Genomic DNA, 19,273 nt, shown 5'->3' on the forward strand with positions numbered 1-19,273 from the left:
AGCTAACTTTAGATATAAAAAGGGCATTAAAAATTTAAACCCCGTATATGTTTCAATTTCTCTCCCAAACTAAGTATGCATGTGTGTGTGAGACTCTGTGTTTGTGTATGTGTGTGTGTGTGTGTGTCTGTGTTGTGGGGCAAGGGCAGGAGTCCTTCTCATAGCTTTGCTAATTTCAGAAAATAAATACATTCACTCTAGAGAGGTCTAAGGATTATTTTGATAAGGTGGGTTGCTACAAAATTTAATTATATAAGTAATAAACATGTGTCAAAAAGATTTCAAAAAATGTTTAATAGAATCACAACTTATTGCTCAGATATAATTTGATTTTATATTGTCATGTATAGCTGTCAAAAGTAATTTTCTTTTTGTGTTGCAATGAATCAAATTATGTTGGATAGAAAATTACCGTCAGATTCTTTGGTATTAATAAATCAGACATGTAATAAAAATGTTTGACGTTTCTTTAAATGGCATTTTTAATAACACTGGCACATCAGTAGTGTAACACGATGTTCTGAAAAACTAAAATGACAAAAGGGAATTAACTGTGGCCTATGGATTTCAATTCAATATGAACCTTGTTGTTGTTTTTTTAAATGAAATTATATCTACTGAAATAAACTTAGTGAAATGAGAGCAGGAAATCAAAGGGAGTTGCCCGAAATTGGCATACGGCTACTCCTCCTCTAAGCCGAACACATCCTTTAAAAGACGTACGTAGTTAATGTATTTCGCGGGGATAGGTGATGGCATCCCAAGCCACTCATCTTCACATCTCTAGGAAAAGAACCAAAGACGGATATAATTATAGTCACATGTCAAAGTGAGGTCTTGTACATGCAACATCGAATGGTTTATTATTGTTACCTAAGCTCTTGATATGTAGCTTATTCTCAAGGCAGATGTAGACTGAATTCTTACGCTCACGTTTTTATCCCTTCATGTGGTGGAATTGTACACCCCTGCTTTTTGCCACGTGACTGTGCAGACCCTCCTGCGAGGTCTGTTTTCCTGTCCCTGTGATATGGGCTTGGCCACATGACTGGCTTGGGCCTACATAATACTAGCAGATGTACCCCGAACAGGGGCTCTAACATGCTTGGATGGTTTGGCCTAACCTACTGTCCCCCTGTCACTGCCATGAGAAGAACATGGCCCAACATGCTACTGCCTCTCAAAAGGGCATGGGTGGGGGTGCCTGGGTGGCTCACTCGTTGAGCCTCTGCCTTTGGCTCAGGTCATGATCCCAGGGTCCTGGGATCGAAACCCGCATCAGGCTGCCTCCTCAGCGGGAAGCCTGCTTCTCTCTCTCCCACTACCCAACTTATATTCTGTCCCTTGCTGCCTCTCTCTGTATCAAATTAAAAAAAAAAAAAAAAGAGCATGGGTGGATCAAGGCCAGCCAACTTACAGGTCCATGGATGAGAAAAATACATGTCCGTTGTTGAGAACCACTGAAATTTGGGGGGCAGGTTGTTACGCAGCATTATTTCAGTATTAACTCACGTAATGCTTTATTAAGACCTCAGTTATTAAAACCTGAACCGCTAGCTACACTGATTAGTAATACTACTATTACTAATAAATTTATTAGCTATGTACTATGTAAAGGTACTTTTAAAAGTTTTTATCACAGAAAAACCCTAAGAGGCAGGTTTTATTATGATACATATTTACAGAAAAGGAAACTGAGGCATAGAAGGGTTAAGTTGCTTGCCCAGGAAACTTTCAGTAAGCAGAGGAGCCTGGACTGTAACCCCAGCCATGAGGATCCAGAGTTCTGCTCATCTGCTGAGCTACCCTCCAAAGCCTGGCAGCCTGGGCCAATCTAGAAGCAGCCGGCTCTCATCTTGCATGGCTACATTTAATCCTAACCACTTTCCTCTAGAAAAGCTGAGTAGAGAACAATGTTGTTCTTGAAGTGACACACCTTTTTGTTCTCAAGAATGCCTCTTGGGGCACCTGAGTGGCTCAGTCCGTTAAGTGGCTGACTCTTCGTTTCTGCTCAGGTCATGATCTCAAGGTTGTGAGACTGAGATGTGCGTGAGGCTCTGCACTTGGCATGGATCCTGCTTAGGATTCTCTCTCCCTCTCCAACTACCAACCAACTGGCTGTGTAAAGAAGGAAATGGCCATCCAGATGGATGAAGGCTAAATCAAGGCCTAGGGTATATTTATACCACATGGAACTTAGTGAAATTTCCTTTCTACACCAAGAAATTATATATTTTATGTATAAATATATATAATATATATTTTATTAAATATTATATTTTATAATATTTATATTATATACACAAAATTACAGATTTTAATTAAGTCATTCAACTATTTAACATGTCCTCAGAAATTTCATTACAAAACTTAGCGCAATTTTTGCTCTTAAATGGTATTTTTAGATTTGATCGTGTTATAGAAGAATATAATATAAATATATGCATTCAAAATCACTCTTCCTGAATAGGTTTTTTCTTTTAAATAAGAATTTTCAATACAAAAAAGAATAAAATACATTATGCAACTCCTATCAGTGCAAAGAAATTATTGGGGGAATGGATTCTTTTATGAAACAGGCCAGTTCTAGAAGGTCCTTCCCTCAGAGCTTCTTCATTAGGCAGCAAAAGTGTCTTGTTTTTGAGCAAGAAATCATGATTTGACGTCTAACAATAAAAGAGAAAGAAACTGAGGGACTCACATTGGAATAATGGCAACTCAAGACTTTGGAGAGGAGAATTAAATTTGTTAGCAATAAGCCTCGGACAAAATGAAACACAAGTAAATATCTTGAGGTTTGAGATGAAGGATGATCTGAGATGAAAAGACCACAACAGTCCATTTCTTTACATCTTGATCACTTCAAATCCCATGGCTCATGCAATGCTTTCTTGATGCTCCAGTCCCATTATGCTCCCTCTCTAAAATCAATACCACTTCCCTGGATTTGACTTCCCTTTGTCACTAATCTCTAGGATCCAGGTGGGAGGGACTTCTTCTGCCCCAACACCTGATAAATGCCACAGGCATGTTGCAGGGGTTGTGGAACCCGGAACCCATATACTGCCAATACGCTATTGTGATTCTTAATAAGATATATATATTTGGTCTTCGTCCCTGTTTCTGGCACAGAGCTCCTAAAACCCTTGAAATTTTCAAGGTGATGAGAGGAATAAGGTGCCTTATGTGATGTTAATGAGACATTTTTGAAAAGTACCAAGGGACGGGGGCTGGTTGCTAGGGTAACAGACTTTGTAAGTGGAGGGCTGGAACTTTCAGTCTCATCCCCCTGACCTCCAGGGGTAGAGCTAGAGGTTGAGTTCAATCACCAATGGTCAATGATTTAATCAATCGTGCCTTTGTAATGAGCCTCCATAAAAACCCTAAAGGAGAAGAACTGGAGAGCTTCTGGGCTGGCAGGAACATGTGGAGATTCCGGGAATGTGGCATGTGCACAGAGGTTGGAAACTCCCCACTCTTTCCCCCTACCTCCCCCTAGGCACCTCTACCACCCGGGCTGTTCTGAGTTCCATCTTTTTATAATAAACCAGTGATATAGGAAGTAAAATGTTTCTCTGAGTTCTGTGAGCTGCTGTGGCAAATTCATTGAACCCAGAGAAGGGTCATGGGAACCTCTCATGTACAGCCAGTGACCAGAAGCACAGGTGATAAACTGGTGTCTGAAGGGGGTGGGGGGAAGGGGCAGTCTTGTGGGACTGAGCCCTTACACCCTATGGGATCTGATGTGGCCTCTGAATGGATCAAGTTAGAACTGAGCTGAATTGTAGGACCCTTAGCTGGTGTCAAGAATTGTTTGGTATGTGGAAAAAAAAAAAAAACCACACATCGGAACTGGAACCAGAACTGTAGCCAACCCCAAATTTTAGGGAGATTTTCACGGGCACTAGTTTAAATGGATGAACAGAAATTAAATTGAGATCCAAAGGAGGGTGAGAAAACAGAAGATAGGATTTAAGCAACTCAGCAGAGGGGAGGCAACGATAAAGGAGAGGGGAAAAGTATCTTCTTCATAGTCTTGCCTGTAATTGGGTCCATCTAAAGAAGTCACATGGGCAAACTCCCACTAAATAAAGAGGCCTTTGGTGACACAAGAAACCCCACAATCCCACTGCTTAACTGTTCTAATAAATCCACAAATATTCTATGTTACATAATATTTATGACAATCTGGGCAGTGAATAAAAATATTCTTTGTGGGGCGCCTGGGTGGCTCAGTGGGTTAAAGCCTCTGCCTTCCGCTCCGGTCATGATCCCAGGGTTCTGGGATCGAGCCTCACGTCGGGCTCTCTGCTCAGCGGGGAGCCTGCTTCCCCCCCCCCTCTCTGCCTGCCTCTCTGCCTACTTGTGATCTCTGTCTGTCAAATAAATAAATAAAATATTTAAAAAATATATTCTTTGTGTTCACTGACCTTTTATTCATGCTACACCACAAAACGAGAAGAAAAGTACAGGTCAGATTGTATTCTCTGCAGCACACGTACATTGGGAGTGGAAAGAACCGTGTGGTAATTCTACAACAGGAGAGCCCATCCACAGCTGCTGATCCTTCCCCTTCCGGATGAGGATGAGCTGCCGGAGTTTCTGTAAAACAGCCTCCTGACTGTGCATATCCGCCATCTTAAATATCTGTGCACAGCAGGCTGTGCCAGCGCACCTCCTGAGCTTCTCACTCTTTCCACTTTGGCCCTCACCGGTCCGACTTCCCGCACTCGTTTCCTCTGCCTGAAAGCTTTTCTTTGGCCTCTGAGGCCCACTTTGGCTGCCCCTGTGACATGCCACAAGTTCCCCGGGAATTCATTCTTTTCCCCCCTCGTCAGGAGCAGCTCTCACCCATGACTGACAGGAGCTGATGGATGAATAGTGCACCCCCGCCTTGCGCTTTGGGTGGGAAAACACTGAGTCCATGTAGGTCACTGGATCCCTGAGTTTCCCAGAGGCATTAAGCTCCAGTCACCAACATGTGATACTGGTTTGAGGCTAAGCCCTGTGGTAGCTCCTTCCCTTCTACTCTTCATTCCCTGCTCCCTTAATAGTCTTCCCTCCATCCTCCTCACAACCTATATACGCTTGAATCCTTAACTCCACGTCAGCTTCTTGACAAGTCAAACAAAGACAGCTTCTTGACAAGTCAAACAAAGACACCGTGTGATTCTGTGTTTACCAGAATTAACAAAATGTCTAGGAAAGTCACAGCACAGCTCAGAACACAGGAAATTCCTTTCAAAATGGTGGGTGGATCCAGAGTCTCCAATGTGACTTCAGGTAACTCAAGAGATGGTGCCCCAAGCGCAAAACTAAATTCAATTTCCTCCAAAGGAAGATTTTCTGGAAGGAGGAAGGACTGTGAGATGCAGAGCAGAATTCAACAATGATGCACAGTCACGACTCCAAAATGGCTGGGAATCATTGTCTGCAAGGGGACCCCACGGCGTCTTCCATGCTGGCTTTGACTAAAGCTACAGACCATGTCAAAGAAGTTGGCAATAAATTACTTGTTCATCAACGGTAAAAAAAAATGTAGCTGCTGATCTGTAAAATCATACAACATTGAAGCAAAGATGGCACACTGGCTGGGAACCCAGTGAACAGCAGCTGCCCAGTGAGAATAGCAAAGCTGTGTGTGAGCTCATGGGCTCTGGATTTATTTGCTTTGACATTTTTAAAAGGAAATTTAATTGGATTATGTCTCCTTCTAGTTTAAAATTTTCTACTGTAGTACTGGCCACCAGATGCATGAGGGGGAAAAGATCGGGAGCCAATTAAATTCCACGCTTCACTGAAACAAGGTTATTTTTATTCCTCCCAAATGTAAGGCTGATGGAATCATGTTAGTGATTTCACTGTTATTCCCCTCCCCATGCTCAAAAAAAAAAAAAAAAAAAAAAAAGACGTCTCTACAGGAAACATCTATGAATTTGTAGACAAGTCCAGTAGGGTGTATGGAACTGAAACTCTGGTTTTCTTGGATTTACTGCCTTCTAATAGGTTGACGTGACCTCAGAAGTAATTCAATTGACAAAGTTGTAGAAACAATTAAAATTTCCATGAATCAAAGGGAAATTAATTGGGGGAAGAAATTTTGCAAATATTTGTTGAGATTATCAAGAGCATTGAGATGTCATAAGGAAAAGCTCATTGATTAAAAAAAAATGCACACACAAAAAAACCCCCCAAAAACCCCCGGGGGATTTGCTTATATGCCTAAGCATTTTTGTCTTTACTATAATAGCCCAGTCACTTCCCACTGCCCTAGACAAAGCTTCAACAGAGCTGTCATCTGTGTGAGTGTAGCTAAAACGCAGGTGTGGCCTTTAAACAAGAAACCTTTCTTTGAAGCTGCCTTCCAGGGTAAATAAAGCTTCCAAGAGGACAGGAATTTTTGCTGAGCTCTAGTGGTTGGCTTCTGCATAGGATTCAAGATGACCTCGTCCCATACTTTGAATCAAAGTGGATTCTGGCAAAATTGTTCCCTACTAGGTCACAGTTTTGTGTTAGGTAACTGGTCTGTGTTTATCAGCTACTTTTAAAATCTAATGAGAATGAGTAATAGTCTTTAATTTCAACTGCTAAATTCAACCTCAACTCTTAGAGATAACTGCTTATTTATTAGAGCTGGCAATAGTCCCTAACTATATAATCTTTACCTTTAGGAATGCCTTTGAGTCCCAGCTTCCTGTCTACAAATTGGGAAGAATACTTAATTTTCACAGGATTGGGACAATAAAACGTCACAGGATAGTCCATGCTCTAAATACAAAAAGAAGATCTTTCCCAAGTGGGGAGTCCAATGACGTATCCTAAGGTGCACCCAAGCAGCCCCCTGGTCCCCATGCCAAGGCCATATGTCACCCTTTGCGGCAAGAAAGGGCTACAGAGTGCATGGCTAATGGTCTGGCAGTTACAGTGCTCATAAAATGAAGCCACATCCAATTTTTCTCAGAAATGTCAAAAGATAAGACGCCAGTCACACAGTGCAAGTTATAAAGTTTATACGAGAACCAATTTAGGGTTATTTTTTAAAACGTGGCTTCGGAGATTAACCAGATAGGCCCTAAACCACGGGCCCTATTCTGCCAGTTTAACAGCCACCATCTGTGAGCAAGCACAACAGAATGGAAATGGGCTCTCCAAGCCTTGACAGCACCACGGCAACATGCTGGAACCGTAGATCGTCACACAAGGGAGTGGGAGGTCAGTTACAGCCCCGGTGGCTCACCATGGGCCGCTGTGGGAGGCAGGCAGAGGCCCAGCCACGGCAGCTCCTGAGAATTAAGGCTACAGGCCACAGTCAAAAGTCAGATGGTGGATGACAGCTTATGCCCAGCCATGTAGGGAAATTGCTCACCAAAGGACTAGTCAAAGCTAGATGAGCTACGGACCACAGTCCTCTTTGTAAATTTCACTGTTTTTTTTTCTTAGATCCCAGCCTTATTAGCTGAGACCACCTAGCCATCACATGCAGGGGAGCCCCACCTGAGTCCGGGGGACCAGTCCTGACATGCAGTGGACCAAGCACCGGGAGCTGTTATCTGGACCTGACCTCATACCCTGATTGTGAGGTCTGTTTACCTGAGCCCGAGTTTTTATTCTGGCAACAGACTGTGCTGGGTCATTCTCTACTGGACCCCAGAAGCCCCATTTTCTTCCCTCTTCTCTCTTCCCAGCTCACATCCCTGGGAGAACACCCTCTGTGGACTGCATCACTCACTGAGCTTCCTTATTTCCTGGCTGCTCAGTGGGTCCAGACAGCGGGAAGCAGCAAGAGATCAGGCTATTGATTCCACTTCCCTTCCCTCTGCCCCCTCCCCACCTGCCTATGGTTTGGCGGTGGCTACCTGCAACTACCTGCTGCCACTGCTCCCACTCCTCCACTGGGCTCCACTACCACTGGCCCCGCTCTGCTTCTTCAGACCTATAGATGGTAATGGTTTCCCGCTCTTGCTAGTCCCTGATCGGGTTCCTGTAACCCCAGCCACTCCTCTGGCAATATTCCCTTCATTCAGTACATATCCCTGACTCCTTTGAGTGTGCTGTGTATGTACCTTTCCTACTGGAGCCTCACTGGTAAAGGGACTTAGCCAGCTCTGTCCCCTGGGTGCGACACTGAAGGCTTAGTTCAAGCCTACACACTGGCTTCATCTCATTGCTGAATAGTGCTAACTTCAGGGATCCCCATCACTGTGCTCCCTGTTTCGGAGAGATGTCCTGCTTTTCCAATCCCATGTCTGGTGTACCAGACCAACCTCCTACTCAGCCCCTGGTTGGCTGAAGCCACCAGTCCTGTTCCTCTTTTCCAGTCCCTATCTGATCACCCCATACGTTGTAGGTAATCAGGTTAGCCTGGGAAGACAGCCTAAATCTCTACTCCAACCATCTGTCCTGTCCATTAACACGGACATGCCATCCCTTGCTCTCAACAGAACTCGAATCTCTCATGTCACCCACAGGGCTGGGTCATATTCACAACTTACCGGATCTCATCCTAAAGTCCCACATGTGACTTTTTGGTGGGGACCACCTCCCCAAATGTTGGCAATCCCCAGAGCTCTAAGCGAGAGGTTTTCTGTGCCCAACTGGGCCCCCACAGACCTCCACAGCTGGTCTGGCTCCTCCTTGACCTCTTCCAGGATTAACTGCTCTCCTGACAACTCCCCACCACGGGCAAAAGATCAGGCAGTGATAGGGGGATAGGGTTGGGCATGGGGCTGTGCTGCACTGCCAGGCTCCCAGTTGATGCCAAGAACAATCAGCAAAGGTTTCAAGGACAGTAAAAACAAACATAAACAAGTGGGACAACATCAAACTAAAACATTTCTCCATGGCAAAGAAAACCATCAATGAAAAGGCAACCTACCCAACGGGAGAAGACATTTGCGAATGATGTACCTGAGGGGGCGTTAACATCCTAGATACATAAAGAACTCATAAAATGCAGTATCAAAAAAACCAAACAATATGACTTAAAAAATAGGCAGAAGACCTGAAAAAAGTTTTCCAAAGAAGACACCAGATGGCCAAAAGGTACACAGAAAGATACTCGACATCACTAACCATCAGGGAAATGCAAATCCAAATCACAAAGAAATATCAGCTGTCACCTGTCAGAATGGCTTTTATAACAAAGGTAAGAAATAACAGTATTGGTGAGAACATCGAGAAAATGTACTCTTGGTCAGAATGTAAATTGGTACAGTCACTGTGGAAAACAGTATAGAGGTTCCTCAAAAAATTAGAAATAGAATTACCCTACGATCCAGCAATTTCCCTAGTAGGTACTTATTAGAAGAAAATGAAAACGGGAATTTAAAAAGACATATGCCCAGCATTATTTAAAATAGCCATGGGGTGCCTGGACGGCTCAGATAGTTAAGCATCTGCCTTCAGCTCAGGTCATAATCCAGGTCCTGGATGGAGCCCCACTTCATGCTCCCAGCTCAGTGGGGAGTCTGTTTCTCCCTCTCTCTCTGCCTGTGCTCTCTCTGTCTCTCAAATGAATAAATATATATATTTTAAAGATTTTATTTATTTATTTGGCAGACAGAGATTACAAGTAGACAGGCAGGCAGAGAGAGGAAGGGAAGCAGACTCCCCGCTGAGTAGAGAGCCTGATGTGAGGCTCAATCCCAGGACCCTGGGATCATGACCTGAGCCAAAGGCAGAGGCTTTAGCCCACTGAGTCACCCAGGTGCCCCATGAATAAATATTTTAAAAATAAAAATAAAACAGCCATGATACGGGGGCATCTGGGTGGCTTAGTTGGTTAAGTGTCTGCCTTCGGCTTAGGTCATGATCCCAGGGTCCTGGGATTGATCCCTGTGTTGGGCTCCCTGTTCAGTGGGGAGTCTGCATCTCCCTCTGCCTGCTGCTCCCTCTGCTTGTGCTTTCTCTCTTAATAAATAAAAATCTTAAAAAAATAAAAAATAAATTAAATTAAATACCCACAATATGGAATCAGCCTAAGTGTCCATCAGTTGATGAACAGATCAAAAAAAAAAAAAAATCCCTGCAGGATATATGTAAAAAAGAATATTATTCATCCATAAAAAAGGAAGGAAATCCTACCATTTCAACATCATAGATGGACCCCAAGGGCATTATGCTAAATGAAATACATCGGACATAAAAAGCCAAGTACTGTTATGACTTCTTTTATATGTAGAATTTAAAAAAACCAACCAAACAAACAAAACAGAACAGACTCATAGCTACAGAGAACAGATTGATGGTCACCGAAGGGGAGGGGGTTAGGCGGGGGAGAATGGACGAAATACGCAAAAGAAATTAAGGCATACATCTTCCAGTTATAAAATAACTAAGACAGGGGAGTAATGTACAGCAGAAGGAATATAGTTAATAACATTGTACGGTGACAGATAGATGGTAGCTAACTGGGTGACCACTGTGCAATGTGCATAAATCACCTGAAACTAATACAATACTGTACGCTAATTAATTTTAATAAAAACTGAAAACAAGAGCTTCAAGAACAACTGGTTGCCGAGTTAGGATGTACCACCCAGGATCCCCTTGAGGAAGGACTTGGTGGCCCAGCTGCCAAGAGTCCCCCTTCAGGGATGGCCTCGGCTATAGAGCTGTCTTGGCTACAAAGAGTCACATTACCCAAGGTCAACCCCCTTCCTAAAGCAAGCACAGGGATAAAGGCCAAGCCATTGTGGCCCATCTCAGGATAGCTTTGAAAGGCCATTCTAGCTCCAGAACTCTCTGGGCTGGCACAGTTTCTCCCTTCCACAGGTACTGATCCCAAGACACTCCCTAATGAACCTTTCGCACATTAAACTCCACCTGCTTCCTGGAGAACCCAAACTGTGCAGCGGGCTCTGACCCGAGTGTCGCCAGGCATCATTGGACAGGAACATTTAGAGCACACTTACATGGTTCAGGAGAGACTGTACTTCTCACTACTGATTGTGCTCTATCAACTATGCAACAGCGTGCTCAACCCATTCCCACTGAATATTTTCACATGAGATTATAGACTCACTGGTAACATTCCCAAGCTATCTTATATCCTCTTTATGAAACAATAACAAGCTTAGGAATACCAGAGTGCTGTAGACTTTGGGATCTAGTTACGTTCTCATTATTAAGTTAAATTGGTACCATTTTATACCTATGTTCCTATCTTTCTTAAACCGGTGGGAAAGAAATGGCCCCTTCCAAATGTCTCCCACAGACTGGACTGCTTCTAGGCTTGCTCAGTCGAGATAAGAAGAGACCCAAAGCGTAAAGTTCTCACTGTATATGAGTAACAACTGGAAGAGCCCACTGCTGAAGCACGGGCCCTTTCTCTGATGCTACGTTCCTGTTCCCCCACTGTTCTTCTACCTTTAAAGACAGAATTGCGGCTCTTAGCCTTGGAAGGTGACTGCTCAAGGCCCAGCACCCTCACCTGAGGAAGTAAGACCTCCCCATTTCACAAACGATAATAATAGCTAACATTTAAACCCTTACTGCTAGACAGATGTGGTGATAAGTGTCTTATGCGTATCGACTCAATCCTCACAACCACCCAGATGGAAGTTCTGTTCTGTTCTTTTCTTTCTTTCTTCCTTCCTTCCTTCCTTCCTTCCTTTCCTTCCTTTCCTTCCCCTAACCTTCCCCTCACTTCTTCTTTCTTTCTCTCTCTCTTTCTTTCAGAGAGTGTGTGTACGTATGCACGAACCATCCCATCACCACACACACACACACACACACACACACACACACACACACAAGAGCGTGGGAGTGGGGAGAGAGGAAGAGAGACTCCTAAGCCCACTCAACACTGAGCAGGAAGCCTGACTGGGGCTCAGTCCCATAAGCCCAGATCACAACCTGATCTGAAACCAGGAATCAGAAGCTTAATCGTTTGTGCCACCTAGGTGCCCCAGAAGTACTACTCTTATCTCCATTGTTGGGGGGAGGAAACCTGAAAGGTTGAGTGACTTGCACAAAGTCACCCAGTTAGTCAATCACAGAGCTGAGGATTTGAACTCAGGGTCATGTCCCAGTCACAGAGTATGCAAGGGATAAAATGGGGGAGGGGTGGCTAAGGGGAGAGGGAATCTTGGGCCTTCCCATGGGGTGGCTCCTCTTCTAGTGTGGGTGGTGAGCCTTCTGTGGGCCCTTAAATCAATGTAATGGTTCACAAACAACATTCAAAAGGGAGAAAGGAGAGGTGTGGGGGAGGGGAGAGAAGAAAAGGAAAAGAGGGACGAAAGAAAGGGACAGAGGAAGAAAGACAAGATGGCATTGCACCACATGTAGTCAGAATAGTATTGTTTCACGAAACTTTGGTTCTGCTGTATCTGTGCATGCTGGGTTGTTATGAAAAAAGTCTAACTGTGGGTTGTTATACCCAAAGGTCATTAAATTTCATTCAAATTCAGTCATCAGGAAAATAAAAATTAAAGTAATAAGCTACCACGCATTCAGAGGCAAAGTGTAAAATCAACTTGAATGTCTATCAACAGAAAAATGGATGAATGAATTATTCTATATCCATATTACAGCTAGCTATTCAAGAATGGCTCAGGTTTATACATATTAAACTAGAGAGATTGCCTATGATGTAGCATTAAGAGAAACACTGTCAATACATGCATGTGGTACAATCATATTTTGTACAATGAGTGATGAAGCTCCCAACATACAGATGAACATTTGGGTGGTGGATTGGGCAAAACAGAAAAGGAAGGAAGGAGGAACTAAGGAAAAGTACAACAAAGGCAGCCGCCATCTAGCAAGAAGTGTGTGCATCATTCAGGGTGCCATAGGAAACAGAGGACATGAGCAAATTGTGTAAGTTGAAAGGAATTTAATAAAGTGACTATTTATGAAGTTGTGGGAAGCATTTAGGAAAACCAACAGGGGATCCTCCGGTCCCTCGAGAACTATGGCAACAGGGAGCCAGTGTCACCACTGGGGTGAAGGGGCAAGAGATGGTGGTTACTGGAGCCTGGAGTTGTAGGGAGCTGTATGCAGGAGGCAGTCAATCCATGGGAACTGGCAGGGACAGAAAGGATTTCCCTCTCCTCTCACCCTCCCCTCTCTTGCTGGTACATCACACTGGCCAACCCAATTGGGGGCCAGGGCACTGGGGGATCCATTGACGCAGCCCATAAAGGTCAACTGCCCAGGACTCAGAGCAGGAGGCAGGGGGACTGGAGAAAAGTCCTAATGGGACAAATATTTGGATCATACACAATACAGAGTACTATAACACTGAGTGAGAAAGTGAGAATAAAACCTCCATCTATGATTTTTCTTTGTACATACAACATTAAATATTTGCATGGATGAGAATTAATAAGGTTACCAAGTGACTGTACCGATTTGCTTTTGTGATGGTATCTCAGATTTTAGTTAATTAAATCCAGTACCTTCAATAATAATTACATTAAAAAAGAAGAGTTCTTCTTTTTTATTCTTTGCAGTGAAAAAGACCTGAGTTTTAATTCTTGAATCTACCACACGCTTGCCATTTCTCTACCTTCCTCATCTCTAAAATGGGGACCCTGAGAACATCTACCTTGTAGGGTTGCTATGAGGGTTAAACCAGTTGATAGATTTTCAGGCCTTAGGGTAATATTTTAGCACATGGTAAGTGTTTACAGTTGTTATGGTGACAACGGGACATCAAGAGCCTCTCAGTGGTGGGTCTACCTGTGTCCACAGCCTGTCTTCAAAGTACCCACCATCTAGCTAGAGCAAGCTGATGACGTCGCTCTCTTCCTTGAAATCTGTCCATGGTCTCCAGCCCTTGTAGGACAATATTCAAAGCTCTCCCTTGCTGGCCTCCCCAGCCTCAGCCTTTTCCACTCCTCCCTTCGTGCGTTCATTCCAGCCACACCAATTCCTTCTGGTTCTGCACAAGCTCCATGCTGTCCCCCCCTCCCAGAACCTCAGTTGGGAATGTCTTTTCCCTACCATGCCACTTCCCTCCCTTGCTAACTCTTCTTATTTGTCACTGAAATTTCAAGCACGGCCTCCCCTGAGGAGACTTCCGGTCTCCCAACTCCTCTGCCCCTGCCCCTCCAACCCCAACAGCTTCCTCCTCTTCCCATTCCATCCTCTTCAGGCTGTATCATGCTACACTCCTAATCATGAGTGTATTGATTCCGCCATCATCAGGTGCTCCTCCCCCGACCAAAAGGTAGCAATCATGGCCTTCATCTCTGGACCCCCAGCATGGAGCACAGAACCTGCTGAGAGTGCCTACTTAGTTACGATTTGTCTGAGAGTTAAACTTAGAAATGAGCGAGTTATGTGACCCTAAGTCACTCAACTAAGTAAGTGGCACAGCAGAATTCAACCCAAGTTGTGTTGGACTCCAAAGGCCGCCACTGTCTCCCAACCATCTGGAAGTTCTAAGGCCGCCTGCCACTCCAGAAGAGTCGCATGCTTGAGGGAACTCCCCAGGGGCACTAGACCAGTTCAGGCCAGAATGAGTTGGTCAGCGGAGACCGAGAGGGATAAATGCCTCTTTTCTGGGAGTAATCACATGACATTTGCTTTATCAAGGGACTTTCCCAAGAAAATCAATTTCTGGAGCATGTTAAAATATAAACAAACGGCCATCCACCCACCCACTCCTTAAAGACAATTGGTCCAAAGAGATCTCAGAGAATTCAGACAATTCCACAATGTTGAGAGCACCACCCGATCACATGAACTTTGTTTTCCCTAACCAAGCATTTTTCTACTGAATTTTTATTTTAAATTTGGCTCCACTGTGAAATGCACCCCCCTGCCCCGCCACCTCATCCTATACTGTTTCACCCAAGGCAAACCTGTATGCACAGCCACAGACATTCTGGGGATTCTTGACATATGTACCATTTGAGATTTGTTCTCGTGGCTCATGATGATGTTAGCAGAATCCCTTGATAACAGTGTTTATATCTATTTATAACTGTAACCTATTATCCTATTTTCCATATAATTGGATGCGACTGAGGTTAAAAAAAATTCAGCTGCAGAAGAAAAGTCATGTTCTTATAGAGCAGATGTTTGCTCAGCATGGAAAGTGAATTAGCCTTTAACACAAATGCCCAGAAATACATCAGTGCTTTTTCCAAAAGCCCTGGTGTTAATGTTTTATTCTGAAAAATAATTTTTAAGATAAAGGATATTAAAAATGCAATGAAGGTAGCCACAGCTGGTTTTTACAACCGGTGTTAATTTTACCTCTTTCAAGTACGATGGTGCTTCCAATTCGGGCACTGGATTCATTCTCCAGTTCAGGGTGCAGAAAAGTGACTCATAATCTATTTGTTCTTTACTGTCTTCAAATCTGAAAATATAATTATAATATATAATTTGACTCAATCTACAGAGTTCAGGACCAAAATGTCAGCTTAAATGCTATCCAGGAAAACATGTCAGGTTAGGTTTTAATACCTGATATTTTTCTTATTTCTTACTAGATTTTTGAACTTTGTGAGCAGAGATCCCACACAGCTAATTCACCAGTGTCCCCAGCACCTGGAGTCATGCTGGCACTTAGTAGGTGCTCAGTAAAGCTCTGTTGCAGTTGCCATAGAAACAAATGAGCTTATTATTCAGTAACTAAGACCATTTTGTTCAGAGTATTTGCAGGCCCTCTTAATTTAATATGGTTGGTACTGTAGGTCAGTGAAACAAAACCACCTTGTGTTTCTTAAATTGCATGCTTTTTAAATTTTTAAGGGGAGCCTAGATTCAATGCGTCTACTAAGATACTTTTAGGAAAAATAAAAGATATCTTTATCATTTATTATGATGAAGCCATTAAAAGGGGTTATTTAGGGGTGCCTGGGTGGCTCAGTCGGTTAAGTGTCTGATTCTTGATTTCAGCTCAGATTGTGATCTCAGAACTGTGAGATCGAGCCCTGCATTGTGCTCTGCCCTGGGTGTGGAGCCTGCTTAAGTTTCTCTTTCTTGCTCCCCCTCTGCCCCTCCCCACCCCTAAAAGAAAATAAAGGGGGGGTTGTTATTCAGATCCATGTATGCTGTCCAGGGGGAAATGTTCAGGATATATTGTTGAGCAGAAAGGAGGTTACAAAATAGTATGTAGAAATATGATCTCACTCGAGGTATATATTTATATAAAAAGGCACAAGGGCACGTGGGTGGCTCAGTCAGTTAAACATCCGACTCTTCATCTAAGCTCTGATCTTGACCTCAGGGTCATGAGATCAAGCTCCGTGTTGGGCTCCACACTGGATGTGGAGCCCACTTTAAAAAAAAGAAAGGCATAGAAAAATTCTAGCAACAATACACTGAAGTATTAAAACAGCTATCTCTGGGAAGAGAGACTACTTTTTGCTTTTTGCTTTAGAGTTCTCTGTATCTGAATTGTTTTAAATTTGAGAAAAAATATTAAGCCCATGTTTCACTTAAAAGAAAACACTGGCACAAATTTAACCTTAACCATAATAGAGTTTTGGCCATTAAGACCCAGTCATTTCAAAGACAATTGTTGGAATGACCTAAACACAAAGTGAAATTCTTCTTAGTATAATACCTCAATGCCACCCAGTCTTAATTTCACCACACTCTGCCAATTTTGAAAGCTAAACATACATTGGTCATGTCAGACCATTTTTTGAAGGGCAAGACGAAGGTGTTGTTCCAAGCTCCCTGCCAGGGTTCCTGCCCTGCTCAGGACCTCCAACTCAATAGTCCCCTTCCAACTGGCAAGTGAGGTGTACAAGATACTGTGGCAAGAATGAACAGGGGATAATTACTTAAAAGAAAACCTGGTGATAATAAACTTGGGAAAATAACATACTCATAAACAGTCAAAAGCCTCCCCCCCACCACAGGAATAAAGAAAATAATAGCTCATATTTATAAACTAATACAAATTAGCAGTAATAAGTTAAGTGTTACAAGATGAAGTCACATAGACTGGTCAATCTAAACAAAGTAGAATAAACAGAGTGATCAGAAGAGGAGAAAGAGAATTCGGTTCTTCTTTTGTGTACATTTTCTTTGGCTGAGGATTCTGGGACACAACTCCAATATGCTGCCCCCTACCACTGTTTATCCTCTGGATTTTGGCTCGCTTGTCATTTGAACTCCTTGAAAGGACATTCTCTGTTTATGGAAATATTTGTAGCCAAAATGCTGGACCATTATGTCTTTTATTTGTGTGTTTTTTGGGAGAAGAACTAAAACTCAATCAATTAAAGATGTTTTGTAAGAAACTTTCCTCTAGCATGGAGTCTTGAAGACAAGTATTCCCTAATACTCTGAGTAGGAGCTGAGGTCAGAGAATGAGGTCACGTAGGGCCTTTGACTTTCATACTAAGGAAAACTAAGAGCCACTGGAGCATATTGTACACAGAGCAGTTATGGGATCTCAGCTGTATCTTCTAAAGATCACGCTCATGGATACATTGAGAAGAGAATGCAGGAGCAGGGCCGAAGTGGCGAGGGCAGTTAGCGGTCTTCTACATAATGGCAACCTAGATGGCAGTGGGGCAGTGGAGGGCACTGAGGAGTAGTCAATTCTGAAAGATATTTTCAAAGATTTGTTTGTTTTAGAGGGAGAGCAAGCAGGGGAGGGGGTTGGGACAGAGGGTGAAGGAGAGAGGGAATCTCAAGCAGACTCCATGCAAAGTGCAGAGCCCAACGTGGGGCTTGATCTCATAACCTAGAGATCATGACCTGTGCCAAAACCAAGAGTCAGATGCTCAACTGACTGAGCCACCCAGGTGCCCCACTTCTCAATATATTTTGAGTGTAGGGTTCCTGAAGGATTGTACAGAGTCAGAGAGACAGACAGAGAGAGACAGAGAGAATGCATGGACTCGGGACAACCCCAAGGGTTTTGCTTGACCAACTAGAAAAATATAGCTGTCCTAACTGAGATAGGAAGGACTGTAGGGGCTACAGGTTAGGGGTAAACAAAATGAAGAGTTTTGTTTCGATGTTACATTTTGATGGGAAGGGGGCAGCTGGACATAGGAGTCTGAAAGGGGTTGGAGTTGAAGATAGAAATGTGGGAGCCACTCACACATAGATGGTATTGAAAGCCACCAGACCAGGAGACTGGATGAGATCACCAATGAACTAAGTTTCTCTATCTGTTCCTATAGTACCGAATGTAATTGTCAGTAAATTCCCATTACAACAATTATAGGAGACACTTATTTAATTCTAGAGGTTTCAGAATTCAATTCTGAATTCAGAAGTATAATATCCCAGTAATTTGGGAGCCAGTCAAAAGACTACCAAACAGACGTAGGGTCACATTAGACTCAGCCCCTGTATCCAATGCACTCTCCGGTCCTGTAGGTTCTACCACCATAGCAGATCACCAATCTCTTTTTCTCCACCTCCTCTACTACTCACTAATTTCAAGCCACCATCAACTCTCACCCAGGTTACAACGATAGCTTTGTAGTTTGGTCTTACTGCTTCTACTCTGAACTTTGCTACAGACCCAACCTCAACCAAATGAGCTTTCTTTTTCTTTTTTTTTTTTTTTTTCCAAATGAGCTTTCTAAACACAGACCAGATCAATAACTTCCTTGCTTGGAACTCTCCAGTGGCTTCCCAATCCACAAGAACATAAGCTGAACTCCTTATCAGGATTGAAAAAACCCTAAGGAACCTGGTCACTACTGACTCCTCCAGACTCATCTGAAAACTCTCCGTTTGCAACATTCCAGGTGTACTAGCCTTCTTGCTGTTCTCTGAGCATGCCAAGATTGCTCCCAGAAGTGCGAGGCATTTGCACCCCCTAGTCCTTTTGCCTGGAAAGTCTCCACTCAAACGTTGCTTTTTCAGAAAGGCCTTCCTGAAGTTCCTCTTGCCTAACAGAGTCCCCCTGCCTAAATCAGCATTTTCCCTGGACGATGGCAAGTGAAACTTACAGAAAAATTTCTGGAATCACCACTGGAACTCCTATTATCATACCTTGTTACCAATTAGGTTTATAAGATGCCTACCTGTTACCCCTGGGCCCCCGGCCTTCTCCCCTGCCCAACTCGTGATATGTTAGACTCAAACACATCAAAACATTTACCCATTTGAAGACTATTTGGAAAGGATATTCCTGACTCAAATGATATTCGGGAAGGATCAAATGCTGTAAACGGAAGAGTACACAGCTTAGAAATGAAGTATAAAATTTCTCTGAGGAAAGGGGCACCTGGATGGCTCAGTCAGTTAAGTGGCTCACTCTTGGTTCCGGTTCAGGTAATGATCTTGTGGTTGAAGGATCAAGCCCCTTGTCAGGCTCTGTGCTCAGTGAGAGTCT

General features: G+C 43.4%; 1 protein-coding gene across 5 annotated transcripts in view; it reads right to left on the reverse strand.

The window, feature by feature from the left end:
- Positions 1-275: 275 nt before the first annotated feature.
- Positions 276-19,273, reverse strand: part of EFHC2 (EF-hand domain containing 2) — a 194,112-nt gene continuing 175,114 nt past the window's right edge. For 4 of the 5 annotated variants that reach the window (XM_059157393.1, XM_059157390.1, XM_059157389.1 and 1 more), the window contains 2 exons: positions 15,211-15,316; positions 276-783 (listed from right to left, as the gene is read on the reverse strand). In XM_059157393.1, the coding sequence (XP_059013376.1) occupies positions 682-783; positions 15,211-15,316 (208 nt within the window). In that variant the 3' untranslated portion in view covers positions 276-681. The remainder of the gene's footprint in view (positions 784-15,210; positions 15,317-19,273) is intronic. The other variant, XM_059157391.1, reaches the window with a different exon arrangement.

The sequence above is a fragment of the Mustela lutreola genome, chromosome X (genome assembly GCF_030435805.1).
Source record: "Mustela lutreola isolate mMusLut2 chromosome X, mMusLut2.pri, whole genome shotgun sequence".
NCBI classification, from domain to species: Eukaryota; Metazoa; Chordata; class Mammalia; order Carnivora; family Mustelidae; genus Mustela; species Mustela lutreola.